General features: G+C 31.7%; 1 protein-coding gene and 1 long non-coding RNA gene across 2 annotated transcripts; one reads left to right on the top strand and one right to left on the bottom strand.

Moving 5' to 3' along the window:
• Window positions 1-1,098: 1,098 nt before the first annotated feature.
• Window positions 1,099-3,043, bottom strand: LOC148285417 (uncharacterized). Its single transcript, XR_015822153.1, has 2 exons — window positions 2,936-3,043; window positions 1,099-2,467 (listed from the first exon to the last, which is right to left on the bottom strand). It is a non-coding gene; the product is annotated as an uncharacterized LOC148285417 (long non-coding RNA).
• Window positions 3,044-3,634: 591 nt separating this feature from the next.
• LOC148285416 (Golgi resident protein GCP60) lies at window positions 3,635-16,559 on the top strand. Its single transcript, XM_088225956.1, has 10 exons — window positions 3,635-3,855; window positions 3,965-4,178; window positions 6,335-6,403; window positions 7,888-7,992; window positions 9,496-9,768; window positions 10,587-10,675; window positions 12,152-12,346; window positions 13,454-13,567; window positions 13,950-14,077; window positions 15,915-16,559. Exons 1-10 carry the CDS (start codon window positions 3,711-3,713, stop codon window positions 16,029-16,031), a joined length of 1,449 nt encoding a protein of 482 aa, XP_088082082.1. The 5' UTR covers window positions 3,635-3,710; the 3' UTR covers window positions 16,032-16,559.
• Window positions 16,560-18,527: the final 1,968 nt, after the last annotated feature.

Genomic DNA, 18,527 nt, shown 5'->3' with positions numbered 1-18,527 from the left:
TCGGTTTATATTTTCTTAGTCTAAACAACTACAAATAAAATGCTAGAATGGCAAATAACAATTATAATACAACAACTGTATTCAAACATTCTTTTTTTTATTTTTTTATGTAATTTCATTGTTTTGTTTTGAAATAAACTAATCTGGGGTTACTCCGTGTTAATCTTTTAGTGATAAGATTTTTTAAGACCGTTATTAATGATAAACTTTTTGATTTCATTTCTATTACCGTAAAACGCTGCAACTTTGCCGCAATTTTGACTTTTTTTGTAGATATCTCTGAACCTATTTATTATTATGGCTGTTAATGCGTTTTAGATGGAAGACGGACCTAATGCCTAGCCGTATAAGTTCCAAATCCTTTTAAATCTTGCAAGTTTTCCTAATTACATGCATTCAAAGTCGTAGGCAAAGTTGTGTGCAAAAGGCGCAACTTTGCCTCGAAGAATACCTCAGTAAATATAATGTTTCTCTTTATAGTATTTTTTTTCCATATGCAAGAGTCGCTGTGCTTGACCCCGGCAGTCAAATGATTGCCATTAAGGAAATAGATTTTTATTCACAGCTAATGGGGAGAGTTGTAGCAGGTACCACAAACTTCCCATACAAACATGTCGGTAAGTGTAGGGTTGTGCCAAAAAAAGATTTTTTTTTTCCACTTTTATTTCTATTTTTTCCTAAGTTAAACAAATAATCAGAAGTAAATCTAAATAAAGTTGGTAACAGTAGGTATTAATATCAGTCTATTATATCTATAATAATAGGTAGTCTTCTCTCTCAAACCTAAAGTTACTTTTTAGGCAGGTAATTAAAATTTCAGCAACACAAAGTAGGAACAATATTAAAAGCTATGACACTAAACAAACATACGTAAAAAATAAAACGAAAAACAAAAATAGCTAACTGTTTAACCAACATCGTTACTTTTTACTTTTAGAAACCACTAAGAATATATTTAAAAAAACTAGATATGCTTAAAACCAAACAAGCTAATAATAGTCTTATTTTGCTGAAAATACCGTTAAGTATAAAATTAGCATGTTATAACAAAAGATTGAGTCTTTTTTCTCTTTTTGTGTATTTATTTTCGTAACCTTCTTTATTTTTTTAGCTTTAGCTAGCTCTTCTGCTTGTTCAGTTGAAATAGATTTACCAGGTATGACTGGAAGCTTGCTGTTTTTGCCTGTTTTTATTGGTTGTGATTGTCTATTTTGCTGTAAAAACTCCAAAAGGCTAGCATCAAATTGACGAAAATTTTCTTCTTGTAGTGTTGGCATTTTTAATGTCACTCTTAAGGGATTGAAAGGAAATATTCCGGATCCTTCAAATCCTTTACATATGTTGATCTCTTTTGTAATGTTTATTTTTGACATTAGCTCCTGCAGTAGCTGCGGGAAATGACATTTGTTGATTGTGCTTGTAGTGATGTGTGCAGCTTTATAATTTGTTAAAATTTCACACCAATGTCGTTTCATTGGTCCAAAAAATGCCACGTCTAGTGGTTGAGTAAGGTGTGTAGCATTTTTTGGAAGAAAAGTAAATCTAATGTTTTGACTTTGACATATTTGAATTGTCTCGACACTTAGGTGAGATGCCAAGTTATCGCCGATAATAAGTTTTACGCCGTCACGAGAGTCTGCCCATGGCATAACTATAGTCTTGAACCAATCATCAAAACAAATCATATCGAACCATCCAGATTTGGTGCGATTATACCTAGCATCTTTTGGACCATTTTCACACCACTTGGACCACAAATGATCTGCTTTGTAAACCACATAAGGTGGTAGGCAAATTCCGTCAGCAGTTCCGCTGAACATGATTGATACTGAGCTTTTGCTTGCATTAATTACCCTTTCTGGGTGTTTTGTGCCTCTTTTGAAAATACATTTTTTAGATCCGGGGTCGTCACTTAAATTTGTCTCATCAAAATTGAGAATATTACTGGTGGGAACATCTTTAAGAGAAATTTTCAAATTTCTGTAGTATTCGTCCATTTCCTCTACTGTTTTTGCAGCACGGCTTCGTTTTATATTTTGTGTTGCCCTTTGTGAAAAATTGTGTCGTTTTAAGAAAAAACGGGCCCAGCGTTCACCAGGCATTTTTCCTTTAAAAAGAGCAGATTTTCCACTTTTTAAAAGGTAGTTGTAAACTACAATACGCAAATCTAAAAGAGAAAGAGGACAACCAAATTCTGCTGAAATATTCACCACGTCCGCTATGTGAGCTTCTTCCTCAGTTGAAAACTCTGTAGGTCGACCAAATGGTTTATTATGTACGCTTTTGACTTTGTTGCTAATTGTCCGACGTGGGATCCCAAACTGCTTTTCTGCTTCGTATGATGAAATAATTTTTCTTCGAACGAGATCTACAGCAACTTCCAGCATTTCCTTCGAGTAATCAGAATAACTACGAGCTCCTACTCTACGCCTTCTTCGCTGTTGATTGTTTGCCATTTTTCACATAACTGCAATAGAATTAAGATTTCCATAATTTTTAGTATTCAATTTGTCCTCGAAATATCGTTTTATCAATAGATTTGAGATATTTTGTAAACTTATTATAACGATCATCGATAGAGATAAACTTTGAATTAAGTTATGTTTCGAACACTTATATAAGTAGTGTGTCATATTTAAATCATAATTAAAAGTTTATTTGTATTACTAGAAATAAACGAAAAAAACTTTATCCGGGTAAATTATATAAAGTCAAATAAATTCAAATTTCGTTTAATAAAAAAATTAAATTAAATGAAAAAATCAAATTTAAGATAAAGCACGTTGACTACTAGTGATAACCCTAGAACCAGGCAAAAAGTACAAATCGTGTTTTCAAAACACTGCACAACATTGCCTAGCAAGTTTTTTTGATGAAATCGTGTACTTTTGATAAAAGTATCAAACAATACGAAAAATATACAGTATTTTCTTACCCCGGGACGGTTTTACTTTTCAAAAACACTTTTGGTTTTTCTTGAACTTTAAAAGTTTTAGGAGACCAAAATTTCACGACTCCTCCTGCCGACATTCATCGCTCAACTGAGAGCGCAACAATGGAGTTGGCGTTATGAAAAATAAAAAAGGTGTTGCCAGGACAATGAAAAATTACTACCAAATGGTAAAAAGTGAGAAAAAGCCAATCAAATGCGAAATATCGTAATCGTAACGAAACAGGAAAAGTTGTGGCCGGTAGGAAAAGTTGCAGCGTTTTACGGTAATGTAGGCAGGCGCAGTCGGTTAAATGGCTAACTGTGAAACGCGTCGCGGGATCGATTCCTGCCACTTACATGAAAGATTTCTTTTTCAATTACTTGGGCGCTACGGGTATTTTTAATAACTTCATTCCATACCCCCTCTTTCCTACCTGCTGACAAGCCTCTAAAATAGAGGCACAGTGGGTTATCCCTTAAAAAATTTAATTAAAAGTGGAGTGATACTTACCTAATGTAATTTTTATGATACCAGTAACTTTTCTTACTTTAAAACTTGATTTTGTAAAGGATTTGGCAAAATTGTCATGTTTGACGGTAATGTAAAAGCCAAAATGAAACACCTTTTATCATTTAAAAAAAATCGGTTCCTATTTTCATATTTTCACAATGGTAATACCGTATGTATAGCCATTGGTTTCTAGGATTGTTGACGTTTCTGTTTGTAGTCGCTTACGTCTTTCTCGTTCTAGATAATTCAGTTTTATAGTTCTTTAAAATGGCTGTCGGTGGTGAAGGGGGTGTCAAAGTTAGATTAGAAAAATTATCCCTTGACACTGATCAAGGGATTCTAGAGGACGAACATCAGAAATGGGGCTTAACATTAAAAGAAGTGTACCGACTCGGGTTGAGCTTTTACAAAGGTACTTTGCGAAGCCTGTCACTTGTTTTAATTTGTTACCGTAGCTGTCAAATAAACGTCAAAAATTAATATAACTTCGTCGGCAAATCTAAATTGTGTTGGTTTTGTAGATAAAGAAGGAAAAGCGTTACATTTAAGCTATGAAGATAAGCTTAAACTCATTGCGTATACACAGCAAGCGATTCATGGACCATTCAACGAAAAAACTGCGCCCCCACTCGGTGTTTTAGATGTGATAGGAAGAGACCGCAGATCGGCATGGCTGGAATTAGGGAATATGTCTCATACTCAGGCGATAGTTGGTTTTATACATATGCTAGATAGGTGAGTAAACATTTCTTAGACATTCGACTCCCTATCTTGATTGAATTTGCCACATCTTAATAGACATTTGCTACTTACCTATTCATTGCTCTATGATAACAAGGTTTAATAATTATATAGCTGACAGATGATAGGTTTAAACTTGAAACCCAGGATATTTGTGTTTTATTTATTCAGTTTACATTCACAATTTCTACAATACTTACAAACTTAATTTAAATTATTCCCAAACATGCTTACATTTTAGTGTTGTTCAAAATGTTAAATTTTTAATGTTACCCGAAAAGTTTATTTCGTGATTTTCAATGTTTGTTAGTGTATTAATTGTATAGTAACTATTATATTAAGTGTCTTTCTAGTCAAGGTTTTATTATCAAGGTGATTGATATTTAATAATGTGCATATACAAACTACTGGACTAAATTAATTATTGATGATTTGTGTTTTCATTGGAATACCATTTTAACCCTTTCATCCCAAATATATATTCAAATATTAAAAATTTAAAATGTATCTGTGTCCAGACAGATTAAAATATAGTTCTGTTTGTGAAATAGAACCAGAATCCATGATGAGTGCTTTCGACTCAAAAGATGCTCTCAGGTAAAAATCCTGAATATGGAAATCGAGTGGAGATAAATTTGTCTCGCAAAGAAGTAGTTGGCGCATTCGCCTACCATGCTTGAGGTTCCGGATTCGATTCCTGGGAAGGTCGACACGTATTAGGGAAAATACATGTCAAAGAAAATCTGCTCTTTATTCAGCATTTGATTCGGGCAGAGGAAAACTTGTCAACATCCGGCGCTGCCCAAACACTAGATTTGGAGATTGTGCTTTTGCCGTTGCCGGCCCCTCTGCCTGGAATCAATTGCCTTCAAACTTACGAATCATAGACAGTCCCAGTCAGTTCATATTTCAACTAAAATCTCCAACTTTAGTTTATCATTCCCTCAATTTTAAATCAGAAAATATAATATGTCACTTTAGCTTAGTTAGAATGTAAGTTTACGTATAAAATTTTAAAGAGCCCTTGCGGTGATTTTTCACATAAATGGCACTATATAAATCAACCAAATATTATTATTATCAAATATTGATTATTAAAAGGTGGTTTTTCACTGCAATATTTCATGTTCCTGGACTGGCACCTGAAGCGTGAGGTTGATCACCTTACCTTTATGTAACATATGATTGATATACACTGCATTTAGTGTACGAATACAGTGCCCTATCACCATCTGGTACGAAAAGGGCTTTTATTTACCTCACGTACCTACTGAAATTTAAAAGTGATGAGTTTATTTTTTGATTACTGGTATCCCTACGTACGCCACTATTTATTTCTGGTTATTTTGATATTCGGCATTACACAGGAAAGTTTGTTTTTAAGTTTGACAGCTGCCTTCTGACCGGTTTGTTTGTTTTGGAGTGAATACTTTCTCCCATCTTTCAGGCAGCTTACGAATCCCGCGTTCAAATAACTGGTCATCTTTCGAAGCGATCCACAAATCAATCGATGTATGAGATACTTCCGTTTATGCTCTGACCAATGGTAGAGATTGCCGTCTTCGTCTCGCGCCTCAAACTATTTTCTATATCAAAACTTATTCATAACTTTGAAAAGGAACCAGAACTTCAACCATCTTCAAATAATAATCTCGATCATCTGTTACATGAAGGTAATATGCCACCTACTTCAGGTGCCTCCTTTTTAATAAACATATCATGTGGAGTTTACTAAGAATCGAACCCAGAACCTCAAGATAGTAGGCAAATGTGCCAACCATTACACTTCAAAGTGGACTTATCCGATACTCGGTTTACATTTTCAGGATTTTTACCTGAGAGTAGTCATCTTGTTAAAAACAATTGTCCGGAGTTCTGGTTCTATTTCACACCCAGAACTGTATTATTCATCCAATCAGATACAGACAAGTTTAACATGCAGGGAAGAGTTTATAATTCATAGTAAATTCCTTATTTTAACTACTCGTAAATTGTTATTAAAGAAGCATCTTAAAATTGCCAAATTCAAACGCAAAGAAACGCTTTTATATTTTTGTTAATTTGAAATATTATGTGCTGTGTAATGTTTTGGTGGTAAAAACAAAAATGTTTCCGGATTTCAAGCGCTGCTTTTGTTTTATTTGTCGCAGGTTGTGTCCCCTATTTAAAACATATGTAGAAGCAAATAAAAAGGATAGCGATGAGAAAAAATTCCAAAAGTAAGTTGTTTGTATATTTTTCATAAAATGGAAATCAAGCTGGGGTGGAGCGGATTTTTCAAACCTAAGATCCCTAAAACCTAAGATCCACTACCGGGAACCACAAACCGATTCTTACTTGATTTATCTATTTATTTTATTTCAAACTAATGTAAGTGTTTGAGGGTTTATTGCTTTATGTGTATAACAATAATAATACCACAAATGGTTTTTGTGAAATTAAAAATTACAAGTTAACGTTTATATTATGTTTTGTTTTCGGCAGAACATGCAAATCATAGTTTGAAATTGCCTTAACTTAATAATTACCTATATTTATATTTTTTTAAATATACATCCTTGTTATCTTTATTTCTTACATCAAGTTATAACTTATTACAAAATGGCGATTAAAAGTATCCCTCATAATTTAACTTTTAGCATATGTAATCCTACAAAGCATAATGTAGGATTTTGCTGGTTTTGGGGATGGTTGGAGCTCGTACTCCAGTTGGAGATGGACAGAAGAAATGATGTTTAAGGTTAATGTGTATTTATTACATGTGCAAATAAATATGCGGAATGTTGGAATAGACTGACTTGGTTGGGCTGACTGACATTACCACACCCTGTGATCTCTTTATAAGCTGCAACCTTTTGTTGTTTGTGTCTCCACGGGGGAATGACGTTAATGTACTCCAGGACGTTGCTCTTATGTGGACAGATTTCTTATGTGCAATACTGTTGTTCTTGCCGAAAATGATGTATTGTATTCAATAAAAATTCTGAGTTGCTTCTTCGGTCATTGCACTATATTTTAAGTAAAATCTTTTGGCAAGTGTGTGTCTCATCGATTACTGGACTTTCATCCCCGCGGATTGTTATACCCAAAACCCGCACTGCTTTTACTCAGAGGCACTTCTCATTTATCACACCGAGAGTGTTTAATATTTTAGAGGGTTGTATTAAGCTCTCAAGGATAAAAGCTATTTTCGATATGGAGGTTCAGACTGGATTTTCCTTGGGGGGAGAGATTTGAATAGAAATTTCTTTATGATTTTTTAATTATTTGAGTTAGTAGTTTCAAATAAATCAAATGTCTGTTCTTTTTATATTGATGTGCTATGTATTATTTTTTAATGATGTTCTATTTTTTAGATATTCTGAATACCATATTATTCGTCCCAACTCAACACAGGGCTTTAGCCACATGGAGTTGGGACTTATAGAATTATATTGTTAATGAATAAATAAATGAAACAAAAATGAAATTAGTTGAGCGTAGTTGATATTTATATAAATATCGCAACTTGGTATGCAGTAAAAAATATTTAATGACCACAATTATTTTATATCTTTTGACTTATCTACTTTAAATAGATAAGCATTGCGCCTACACATTTCACTATATGTATTGCTATTCAAGTTTTATGCGAAAAACCACGGTGTAAATAAAAATGTTATTATCTTTGATTATTTGATTTAATAGTAAAATGTACTTTTAGAAATAAACTAGATGAAGAATCGAAAGAATTGGCGGAAATACAGAAAAACACAGATCAGGAACAGAGAAGACTACAACAACAAAAGGCCAGTGAAGAGGAGCAGATGTATGTATATTTATAAAGAAGTTTATTATATAAAGAAAAGAAGAGTGATACTTTAATCCATAAATTGTTTTACACACATTTATTTATATAATAAATTACAATGAACTTCCATCAAGAATTTTCACTTACAGACTTAAATGTTTTTATAAAGAAGTATACTAACTCCTAATCTCGAAATATTAACACAAACAAGACTTGATATCTCTTCTAAACTTCTTCTCTTTATAAACTAATTATATGAATATAAGCACCCTTCAAAGAATACAGGCTACCTATAATGTCACTTTTAGTGACATCGACATATTACACTGTAAATACTATAGTTTCATCAGGTCTGTTACCACTTTACTGCGAACTAGTTTGTTTATAAAATAATTTAACATGACATTGGCAAAAGCATCAAATTTGATATGCAACTCCATTTTACTAAAAAAAAATTTTTTTAAAAAGACATTTTAAATTCATCTTCTGCTTAACTTTTACATACACCTACTATCGAATTGTTGGTTGTGAAATTTTAAATATTTATATTTATGGAAACCGAGAGAGAGAAGAGGATAGGAGGGATGGCACCATACCATGTCTTCTCCCTTTTATATAATTTTTATTTAAATTTTTAATATTTCCTTTTTAGTATTTATTTTTTTCCCCTTCTTCTGTATTCATAATAAATATGAATGTGAAATCTGTTATTGGTCTTTAAATTGTTTACTTATACCTTGTGTTTATTAAAAAGACTATGATTTCCGTTATAAATAAACTCCTGAGAGGGTCGACATAAAATATTTGTTAAAATATTTGTTTCACTAATAATTAATAATAATATTTCACTGTCCCTAGACTGGTACCTGAAGCGTAAGACTGATAACTTAACCTTCCTGTAACAGGAAATCGAGATACATTCATTGCATTTACTTGATGCAATGCCCTATGCAACATCGGGTTTGGATTTGATGATTATTAAAAAAGCTAAAAAAAATATTTTTTCTTTGAAATTGTTTTAAACAACAAAAAATAATATATTACACAAATTGGATTTTTTTCCCTTTCATATGTTTATTATGATTAGGTGATTAGTTATTACTGCATTCTTATTTCTTTTTAAATATTACTTTGCTGGATTTTTTTCATTATTATTTTTTGCTTTGTTATTAATCATTTCAAACTTATGTTTATTTTTCACAAATATTTTTTTTTTTACCCATGTTATGTTTCTTTTTTTTGTACTTTCTTCTTATGAACACTTTTTTGTTGTTATTTCTATAAATTTTCTGTTTTCAAGTATTATATATTATGTTGTAATTGGTTCACTGCTTTATAATTTTGTAAAAAGTTTGTTCAAACATAAATAAGCTACATATTTTTCAGGTCTTAATTGTAATCTAGTGCTAGATTACAGCATAGTCTTTAGTCCATGTTTAAATTATTGTACAGTTTTATTATATTATAGAATGTTATATTTAATTGTTTTTGGTAAGTAATAGTATTATTTCAAAATTTCAGCCGCCGCATAAAAGATGCCTTGAATGAGCAGACATACGAACAGTTCCTCCAGTATGCTTGCCAACAGTTTCCAAGTAACCCTGACCAGCAGGCTGTTCTTGTGCGACAACTACAAGATCAACATTACCTTCAATACATCCAGCAGCTATCACTTAATCGCCAAGCGGCCAACCAACCAAGTTCCGACAGCAATAAACAAATACAGACAGAAAGTGAATGTGCAGATAAGTCATTTTCAGCTAACGAAAAACATCTCCTAATTCAGGACAATGAGTAAGAATATTTTAAATATACCTCTTTATAGTATATATTTCTACTTTACTACTGGGATCATGTTTTCCTGATGTCACTGCGACCTATGACGGTCAATTATGATGATGGAGCATTTGGCATTGTTATTATTAATTTCTCTAGAAGTCAGACTGATCTTCTTTTCTTTGCATGATTTACAATCAAGATAATAATAAAAATAAAGAAAAAGGGGTGTATGTATGTGTTTAATTTTTATGTAATAAAATTCTTGGATTCAAATTTAAGATGTTTTTATCAAAATTAAGTCATTAAACTAGATACCAAAGTTATGGGAAATTACTTCTCCAATGAGGAACTTCAGCCCTACGGGAAATTATTTATAAAAAATATTTTCTTACGCACGGTAAAAATCAGAGTATAAAAATATAAGTTTCTTGTAAATGTATGAAAAAAATATTTTGATAAAATGAACTACTTTGAACGACGTCACTAGTTCATATGAATCAACCAATGATGAGACAGTTGTGGAAGATTTCCAGTTTACTTAATGTCAACGAACCAATATGCAGAACTAACCAAGAAGCGGAAGAGAACTTGAGACTTTAAAGGCTGATTAATTTCAGAAATACAAAACTTGAAAAAATCATAGTGCTGATAATACGATACATAATTTTTTTTTTTTAAATTAACCGAGAAATTAACTAATATAAAATTAAATTTAGAAGTTCTAGATGTTACTTTTTATTCAATTGAACTTGATGTTATTACATGGTACCAAAAAATATTTTTTGTGTCTGTTTTTATTATAACTTGCTAATGGAATGTTCTTTATGTAACAGATCTAATCATAAGTCTCTTGGCGAGAAAAATGACCAGACGGAAGATAGTTCACAAGAACAGCACGAAGACAGTCAGTCGGATGAAGGAGGTATTCATTATTTTAGAATAAACTGAAAAAAAAAAAATATTTTGAAAACTATTACAGAAAAATCTAAGAGAATTGATTTTATCGCTAATCTATTGAATAAATTTAATCAATCTTTAATGTGTTTTGGAAAATTTGTAGTTTTTAAAAATTATTTTTAGTTTTTACATTATTAACTATCACTGTTGTTAATCTGCGTATGTGAAAATGGAGTATGTGAATATGCGTTACATGTGAGTTTTTAAATGTCACACACACGATTATCTAAACTCTCTCCTATATGTATTATGTATTATTAAACAGTGAACTTTCAATTTGGCTCTAGTATTGTCAACATATTTCTACTTATTGTTGTGTAATTGCTGTAAAAATCCCTAATAAAATATAATATTCAATTGCAAAGTTCAATTCAAATTAGTAAATATTTTTATATCAAATGCTTTTGTTACTAATGGTAAGTTTCAAATATTTATTTACCGTGTAGAATTTCTATGTAATAATTTTGGTAGTATCAATCAAAACATGGTTTAGTTAAAATTAAAACAATTTGTTTCTAACCGTTTAATATTTATTTAGTTACCGGCTTTTCGCCAGTTGCAAAGCTATAAAAACTTCATTCATTTTTTTAGTAATGAATATTCGCATAAATTCAGCAATAAACAGCCCCAAATATTTTGTTTGATGACACCAAGACTTGACTTATTATTAGTATTTAGTAGACACTGTTAAAATTATGAAATAGGATATTATTAGTTAGGTACTAAATTAAACCATGATAAGGAAGCTTGTGTAGCTTCATAAGCGTTGGGTAATTAAATAAATATTAAATTAGAAACAAAGTTTTTCTATTTTTATTATATAATAAATAGCAACAAATTTAGTTCTTTAAATATACATTTTATAGTTGGTTTAGTAAGTCAATCATACATGTCACCCTTACTTGTAAAACTCGTAAATCCACAGATGGTAAAAAATGATATTTTGGTCTTTTCTGTTAGGACTTCCAATAATCTATATGCGTGTAAAACTAGTATAATCATATACTCACTACAAACTACAAACTTTAAAATTTCTTTTTTTCACTTAAATTTTAATTTTTAAACAACTTTCATTTAGGTTTTTCTTTTTCCTTCTCTTTTTTATACTTTTATAATTAACCTTACATATAATTGCTTTATAATATGGAAACTTCACTGGTCCATTAGAATTAAGTCTAATTGTGTAAAATATTAAACTTTGTAACTGTACTGTATGTTTCCTGAATAAAAGAAAAAAGAAAAGAAAATAAAATAGTGTTACATTATTTTTAAAAAAATGTATTAAAAAAAACTTCACTGCTGAAGTAAACACTGTTTTTTTTCTCCCTTGAAAAGAAGTATTTTTGGGATTTGCGAGTTTTACAAGTTAGGCGGACGATGTGTATTTATTAACCTCTAAACGTTTTCTCCTTCACTATCTGAGTATTTTTTCCATTGGTAGATAACTATGCGGTGGCATCTCCCAGCATGTGGACCAGGAATGGGCTGGCCCAGTTCAAGCAGGCTGTGAGGAATGCTGCCGGCGGAGGGGGTGTGCTGCAGGTTGGGCACGGAGAGACCTTGACGGTGCGGGTCCCTACGCATGAAGGGGGCAGATGTCTGTTTTGGGAGTTTGCCACTGATAATTTCGACATAGGTAAGCATGCAACCTTCTGGCTACGCTGGGTAGAATACATACTATGACTTATGTATAAATAAGTCACTGCACAGAGCTGCTCCGGAATATCTAAAAGATCTATGCATTCCAGGGGGGCCACTACAATGGGAAGTCAATTGTCAATAAAGTAATATCAAATTTTCTGTACGAAAATGTATTTATAATATTTGTATATTTTTTATTTAAAACATGTTCAATTACAGGTTACCGGTAAAGATCCTTAAAATTCGTATATAAATACAGTTGAACTTGGTTATTACGAGGAAAACGGGATCGAGTGAATTAGCTTGTTATAAGCATTACTTGTTATACCAGAGAAAGGTTTTTTTAATCCAATCGCCATTGCATATTGTCACTATTGAAAATTGTAATATGTAAATGCTTACAAACATACCACTTTCTAAATTTCAAATGCTGATAAATAAACATTTGTATTTTTTCACAATGTTGACACTTCAACATATTTTGCGCCACATTCTATTTTACAAACAATTGCCACTTTTTTGCAAAATGAAACACTCCGCTTGTTAGTAGTCATGTTTACAATTCAAGGGTTAGGTTTTAATTTATCTAACATCACCCACTAGTAATGTTCATTATGCATTGACAATAGAACATAAAAAAAATAAAACCCCCGAAACAAGGATGTCATTCATAAAGTATGAAAGAAGTTATAAATTGTAAAGAGGTGCTGAGCCTGTGCTTACTAAGTTCACAAAGCTTGGTTTTTTTACATGCAATTTCAACCATATGTGTGATACTTTGTTAATGTTATCGGCGAAAACACCAATTAGGTACTTAGACACTTACACAGTGTCATAAATGTAAATAAATAAATACTAACGCCCCGCGGCATCAGACTAAGTTAATTCCCCATTTGGTTTTTATTTCGAAAATTATGTTTTTAAACGATTGAAGAGTTTTTGCTCAACTGTTGACAATATTTTTGTTCGATATGTCCGAGAAGAAGCTTGTTATAAAAGTTAATAAATATATGGAGAAAACCACAAACTAAAATGTCAACTAATGTCTGTACAATCTTTCTTGTTACAAAACTACTTCATATAGGTATCTTTTTTACACTAGGGTTTGGAGTATTTTTTGAATGGAGTAAGCCCCTAACAACTCAAGTGACTGTGCACGTAGCTGAAAGTGATGATGAAGGAGATTTGGATCACGAAGAATTTGATGATGAAGATGGTAAAAATTATATTTCTTTAATTGAACCTCTATCACACTAACTATACACAAAATACAATCATTTCTAATATTATTCATAATTATTGCTTCAGATCATTCATTATTTATGAATTCTATCAACAATATTTTATGTTTGTCCAAATTTTTGTAAACAAGGACTGGATTTCACCTCCTAGGGAGTTATTAAGATTAACATATTTCAATAAATATGGAGAACATTTAAGAGAAGGAAATATAGAGGTCTAGGCCTTTTTAGGGCTCATAACTCGTCATTGGCTGGTTTAAGTGGCTACTTTACACACTTTCAAACAAATAAATAAATAAAACATGTTATTCAAAATAAAACAAAGAGTGTTTGTAAGAAACTTTGTTTTTTTTTCAGAAATAATTAACACTAGTGACCTAGAATGCGGATCCGACCAAGTGGGAACGGTTCGTTCAGGACTGTCCATGTTGAAGCCACCTGTCAGTATAGTTATTCCCATATACAGAAGAGATAGCCATCTTGAGGTATGTAATTGTTATAGCTTTAAAGTTGACAAACCAATTTATTTATAAACGCCCAGAAGAAGGAGTAAATAAAGTATTATAGTAATTGACACAAAATATAATCACAATTATTTCACTAATATGTTAATTATAAAAAAGAAAAGAAAAGAATGGCCATTCAATGGAAAGGATAGCTAATTTAATAGCAGCAGGAGTGGTGTGGAGCAAGTCCAACTGCTCAGCATAATTATTAGCAGTTCTGTGGATGCTCACTAGGGGTGGGGAGAATGGTGGGTGAAGTTTGTCCTGTTGTACTCACACTGGAACATGTATTGGAGTCTGGTGGTCCTTGTGGCTACACGAAAGTTTATCAGGGACAGTAATTTTGGGCGATTTATTATGGCGCATATCACTTTGTGCATTAGAGTGAGGTCAGCAATTGTCCTTCTGGTGGAGAGCAATGGTAACCTCAACTCAGACATCAAAGTTTGGTAGCAAATTTCATTTACAGGTTTACCCTTTTTGAACTGTATGTAGCGTGAAATCTTCCGTTGAACTCTTTCCAAGTTAGAAGAGTTGCAGTTGTACAAAGGGCTCCAGACTGATAATGCATATTTCAATTGTGATCGGACCAGGGCGCAATACAGAGACTTCATTAGACTACTAAAATTTGTTGTATTTGTAATGAACCAATGCCCAAAATGAGAAAATACTTATTCAAATCATATGTTGGTATGAGTCTCGGAGTAATAATTCGCTAAAGAAGCCCTTTAGCTAAATAAAAGCATTCCAAATTTTTGGTTTGGTTTTTAGTTTAACAACAAACGTGTAACGGACGGTTTTAGTTTGCGCTTGCGATTCTCGTTGTGTTGTCAGTTTGTTGTGTTGCTGTAAACTGTAGCTTACTTTGTGGTTGATTATAATATAATGGTTTTTGTCTGTATGGGCGACTCTTTTAGCCAGTGGCGTATTATTACTCACAGGTATGAGTGGATTATGTATAAACAATTATTAACCAAGATTAGTTTATGGAGGGAAGAGCCTCTGATGAACAAGGCTTTACAGAATAAAGTCTATTCTCATGATATACTTCTCAAAATATTAAATGATTCGCCGTGTTCTGGATTGTAAAGCAGGACTATGTTGAGAGCCTGCTATAACCTCATTTTATTGTTGTAAAAAAACATTTTAAAGTACTGATTATGTTTTAAATAAAACATATCATTCACGGAAATCCACCACTACGTAAGACAAATTTGAGCACTTGAAAGAGTTTTTTTTTTATGGGTTCAGTAAAATTATGACTTAGGGGTGATGTTACATATGCCGTGATGGATTGCTGTCGACGATATATAATAAATTTTTACCACATTGTCCGATTTTATATATTTTGATTTATCTAGAAACTCAGACTGATGCTTTCATTCTGTTTTGTGGTAGCATATATTTAAAATGACTAATTTGAAAGTTTTGACATGAATTTGTGAAAATTAAAAAAAAATTAAGAAAAAAAAATATTCAAAATAAAAGATTATTTTTTGTCTAGTTTTGACAAGTATATATGAAACCATTTTATTATTGCCAAAGTTGTAAAGTAGGTTGATCATGCGAACCTTCATAGTATTAAGAAGGAGGTATAAAATATATGTACCATAATTAGTCAGAGTAAAAATGGATAAAATGTAGATTTAAATTCGTAAAATCAGTTGCTTTTAATCATAGATGGACCTGAAAACCAAAAATCGCTAGTTTGAAATCTTCAGATCTTATTTTATATTAAAAAGGATTTATGATATTACCGTAGCATTTTTCTCTATTCATTATTGCTTATAAATGTTTTTATTTTTTTATTTTCCAGATATATGCAGGATCGCACACATACCCGGGCGAAGGAATCTATTTACTTAAATTTGATAATACATTCAGCCTGTGGAGATCTAAAACATTGTTCTATCGGGTGTATTACACGCGTTAGGAGTTTAACTATACTCTAGGTTTACAAATTATATGTCCAGTATTCTAAAGGCACAAAGGATGAGTATACCTAAATGTGTAATCATTTATAGATCAAGGTAAATTACTGGAAGTTATACACTTTGGGAATTATAGTCTAGTAGACATTAAAAACTACATTAAGCTCAAATCCTCTGCATTATTTATGAATAAATTAAGTACTATATTTTGTAATTACATACTTAATATATTCACGGCTAATTCAGTTATAATTGTTCAAAATGAAACCATGGGGATTAATGTACTTTTACATCTTCAAACTATCTATATACGTAAAATAAAAAAACTTTCTAATTGTTTTCGATCTTGTAAAAATTATAGTTCGCCTCCTTAGGATAAAGGTTAGCGTGTTGCATTACTATGTGTGGAGTACCAGGTTCGATTCCCAACTGGGTTAGCATGAAATTATTTGTTTTGCGTTTTTTTATGTAATATTTCAATGTTACCCTGTATTTAAATATATAAATAAAGTATAAATGTAATACCGCAACTGTTTTTCAGTGTAATTCCCCGTAAGTGCTAGGGCAGCAGTTTCCAACCTTTATGCTACTATGCCTCCCCCAAAAAAAAATTTATTTCGCACCTCCCTATCTTTTAGTTTTTCAATAGCTTTAATAATATATACGCGTTTTAAATAATAAAAAAAATATTACAAAAAAAACTGTAAATTACAATTAACATAATAACAACAAGGTTATGCTATAACATATAGGTTCATCCATATTTATTTTGGAGGGTGGTACATAAAGTGCATTGGTACATCAATTGCAGTGTATCTTAATCATTTTTGCTTCATGAAAGTAAAATTATCAGGGACTGTGAAATATTCTAGTGTAAAAAGGCCTTTTTAAACAAATATTTCATGTCGACCATGACGGGAATCGAACACGAGACCTCTCGCACGGTAGGCAAACGCCCTTACCACTACACCTCGAGGCGGACATCTCACACTATCTTTAAACAAATACTATTATATTTTATTTTTACCCCCTCTTTATGACTGTGGTTCCTCTAAGCTCAAGGTCGTGTTTGGCAGTTCTTGGTCAACATTAATTCGCCTAATTTTTACTGTTATATTACGCCGTATGATAAAGATTAAAAAGTTCACATCGTAATGGTTTTCGGAATGAAGTTTTATGTACATATTTGTAGATATCATGGTCTGGAAATTATTTTTGGCGCTTTCCCTGGCGATTTGGAAACCGCTGTGCTAGGGGGAAATATGAAGAATACAGTTGATTTTAGGCATAGATTATTAACAGAATGGGCACATTACAAATAATTTACCGCATAAGTATATTGTGTTTGTTTTGTCTTTAAATGAATGAAATGCGTTACATGATATAGAATTTAACGGGACCAGAATATTCCTTCAAGTTTTTTCATAAATAATTCCCGCATTCAATAATAATTATTGTTGTACTTGCAAATTTATAAAAAAATGTGGTGTATGTAGAAGTAATCTCCCTATAGAATTACATATTTCATTCTTGTTTATTTTTGCTGTTCTGGGTGTGGTCAATGACTTTTTTGACAATGTTATTTGGTTTACTTATAAATTAGTGTGTCTGTAGACTGGTTCTATTCATATATGTATCAGTATAGAAGAAAATCATAACCGTTCATCGTTTTCAGTTTTTCAGCATTAATAAATGAAGTGTTACATTATTATATAATTTCAAACATGGCTGGTAGGTATTATTTATTCAGTAATAATTTATTTGTACAATTCATGTTAAACTAAAGTCACACCAATGTCAACTTAACAGTATGTATATGTCGCAGTCGGATTGTCGAAAATACATCGGCCAGCCAAATTACAAAAGAGAGGCATATTATGATAGGGCTAATCGACAATAAGCCATATTGTCAATACTTGGCAGTTTACAATTTAGCTAGCCACATTTAGCTGGTTTGTAAATTGGCAATGATTTGATATCTTTTAGAGAGAGCATTGGGGTGACCAATATTATGTACTTTTTAAATAAGAAAACGCGTTTATTTTGTTATTAATTAGATTAGGTTAGTTGTATTTCCTACTAATTTTAATAAAATAATAATTGTTTTATTATTTAACTCAACCCAACCTATCTTAACTTCGCATAACGCATGAAAATATTGTTCCATAGGTATTACATGCACTATTGAGTTTTGGGGTATTTTCTTTTTAATAATAAGGTAATACTCATTGAGATTAACAAATTACAACAGGGATGGAGAATACCTTAAATAAGGGAATATGGAAGTCTAGGCATTTACAGGGCTTATGACCTGTCATTGGCTGGTTTAAGTGGCCACTTTCACCATTTTGCCTATGTTTGAACATCCATATTTCTTCAATTCTTCCATTTGTTGATTTCAGTGAAGTTAAAGAGCTGAAACCTTTATTGTTGTGAAGAGATTCATCTGGCTGAATTTCACATACTAGGTAACGCCTGAAAACAATTTTTCAATTTTT

This window comes from Micrasema longulum, unplaced genomic scaffold (genome assembly GCF_059751315.1).
Source record: "Micrasema longulum isolate JH-2025_06_02 unplaced genomic scaffold, ASM5975131v1 h1tg000037l, whole genome shotgun sequence".
Taxonomy (NCBI): Eukaryota; Metazoa; Arthropoda; class Insecta; order Trichoptera; family Brachycentridae; genus Micrasema; species Micrasema longulum.
This window is presented reverse-complemented; position numbering and strand designations above follow the sequence as displayed.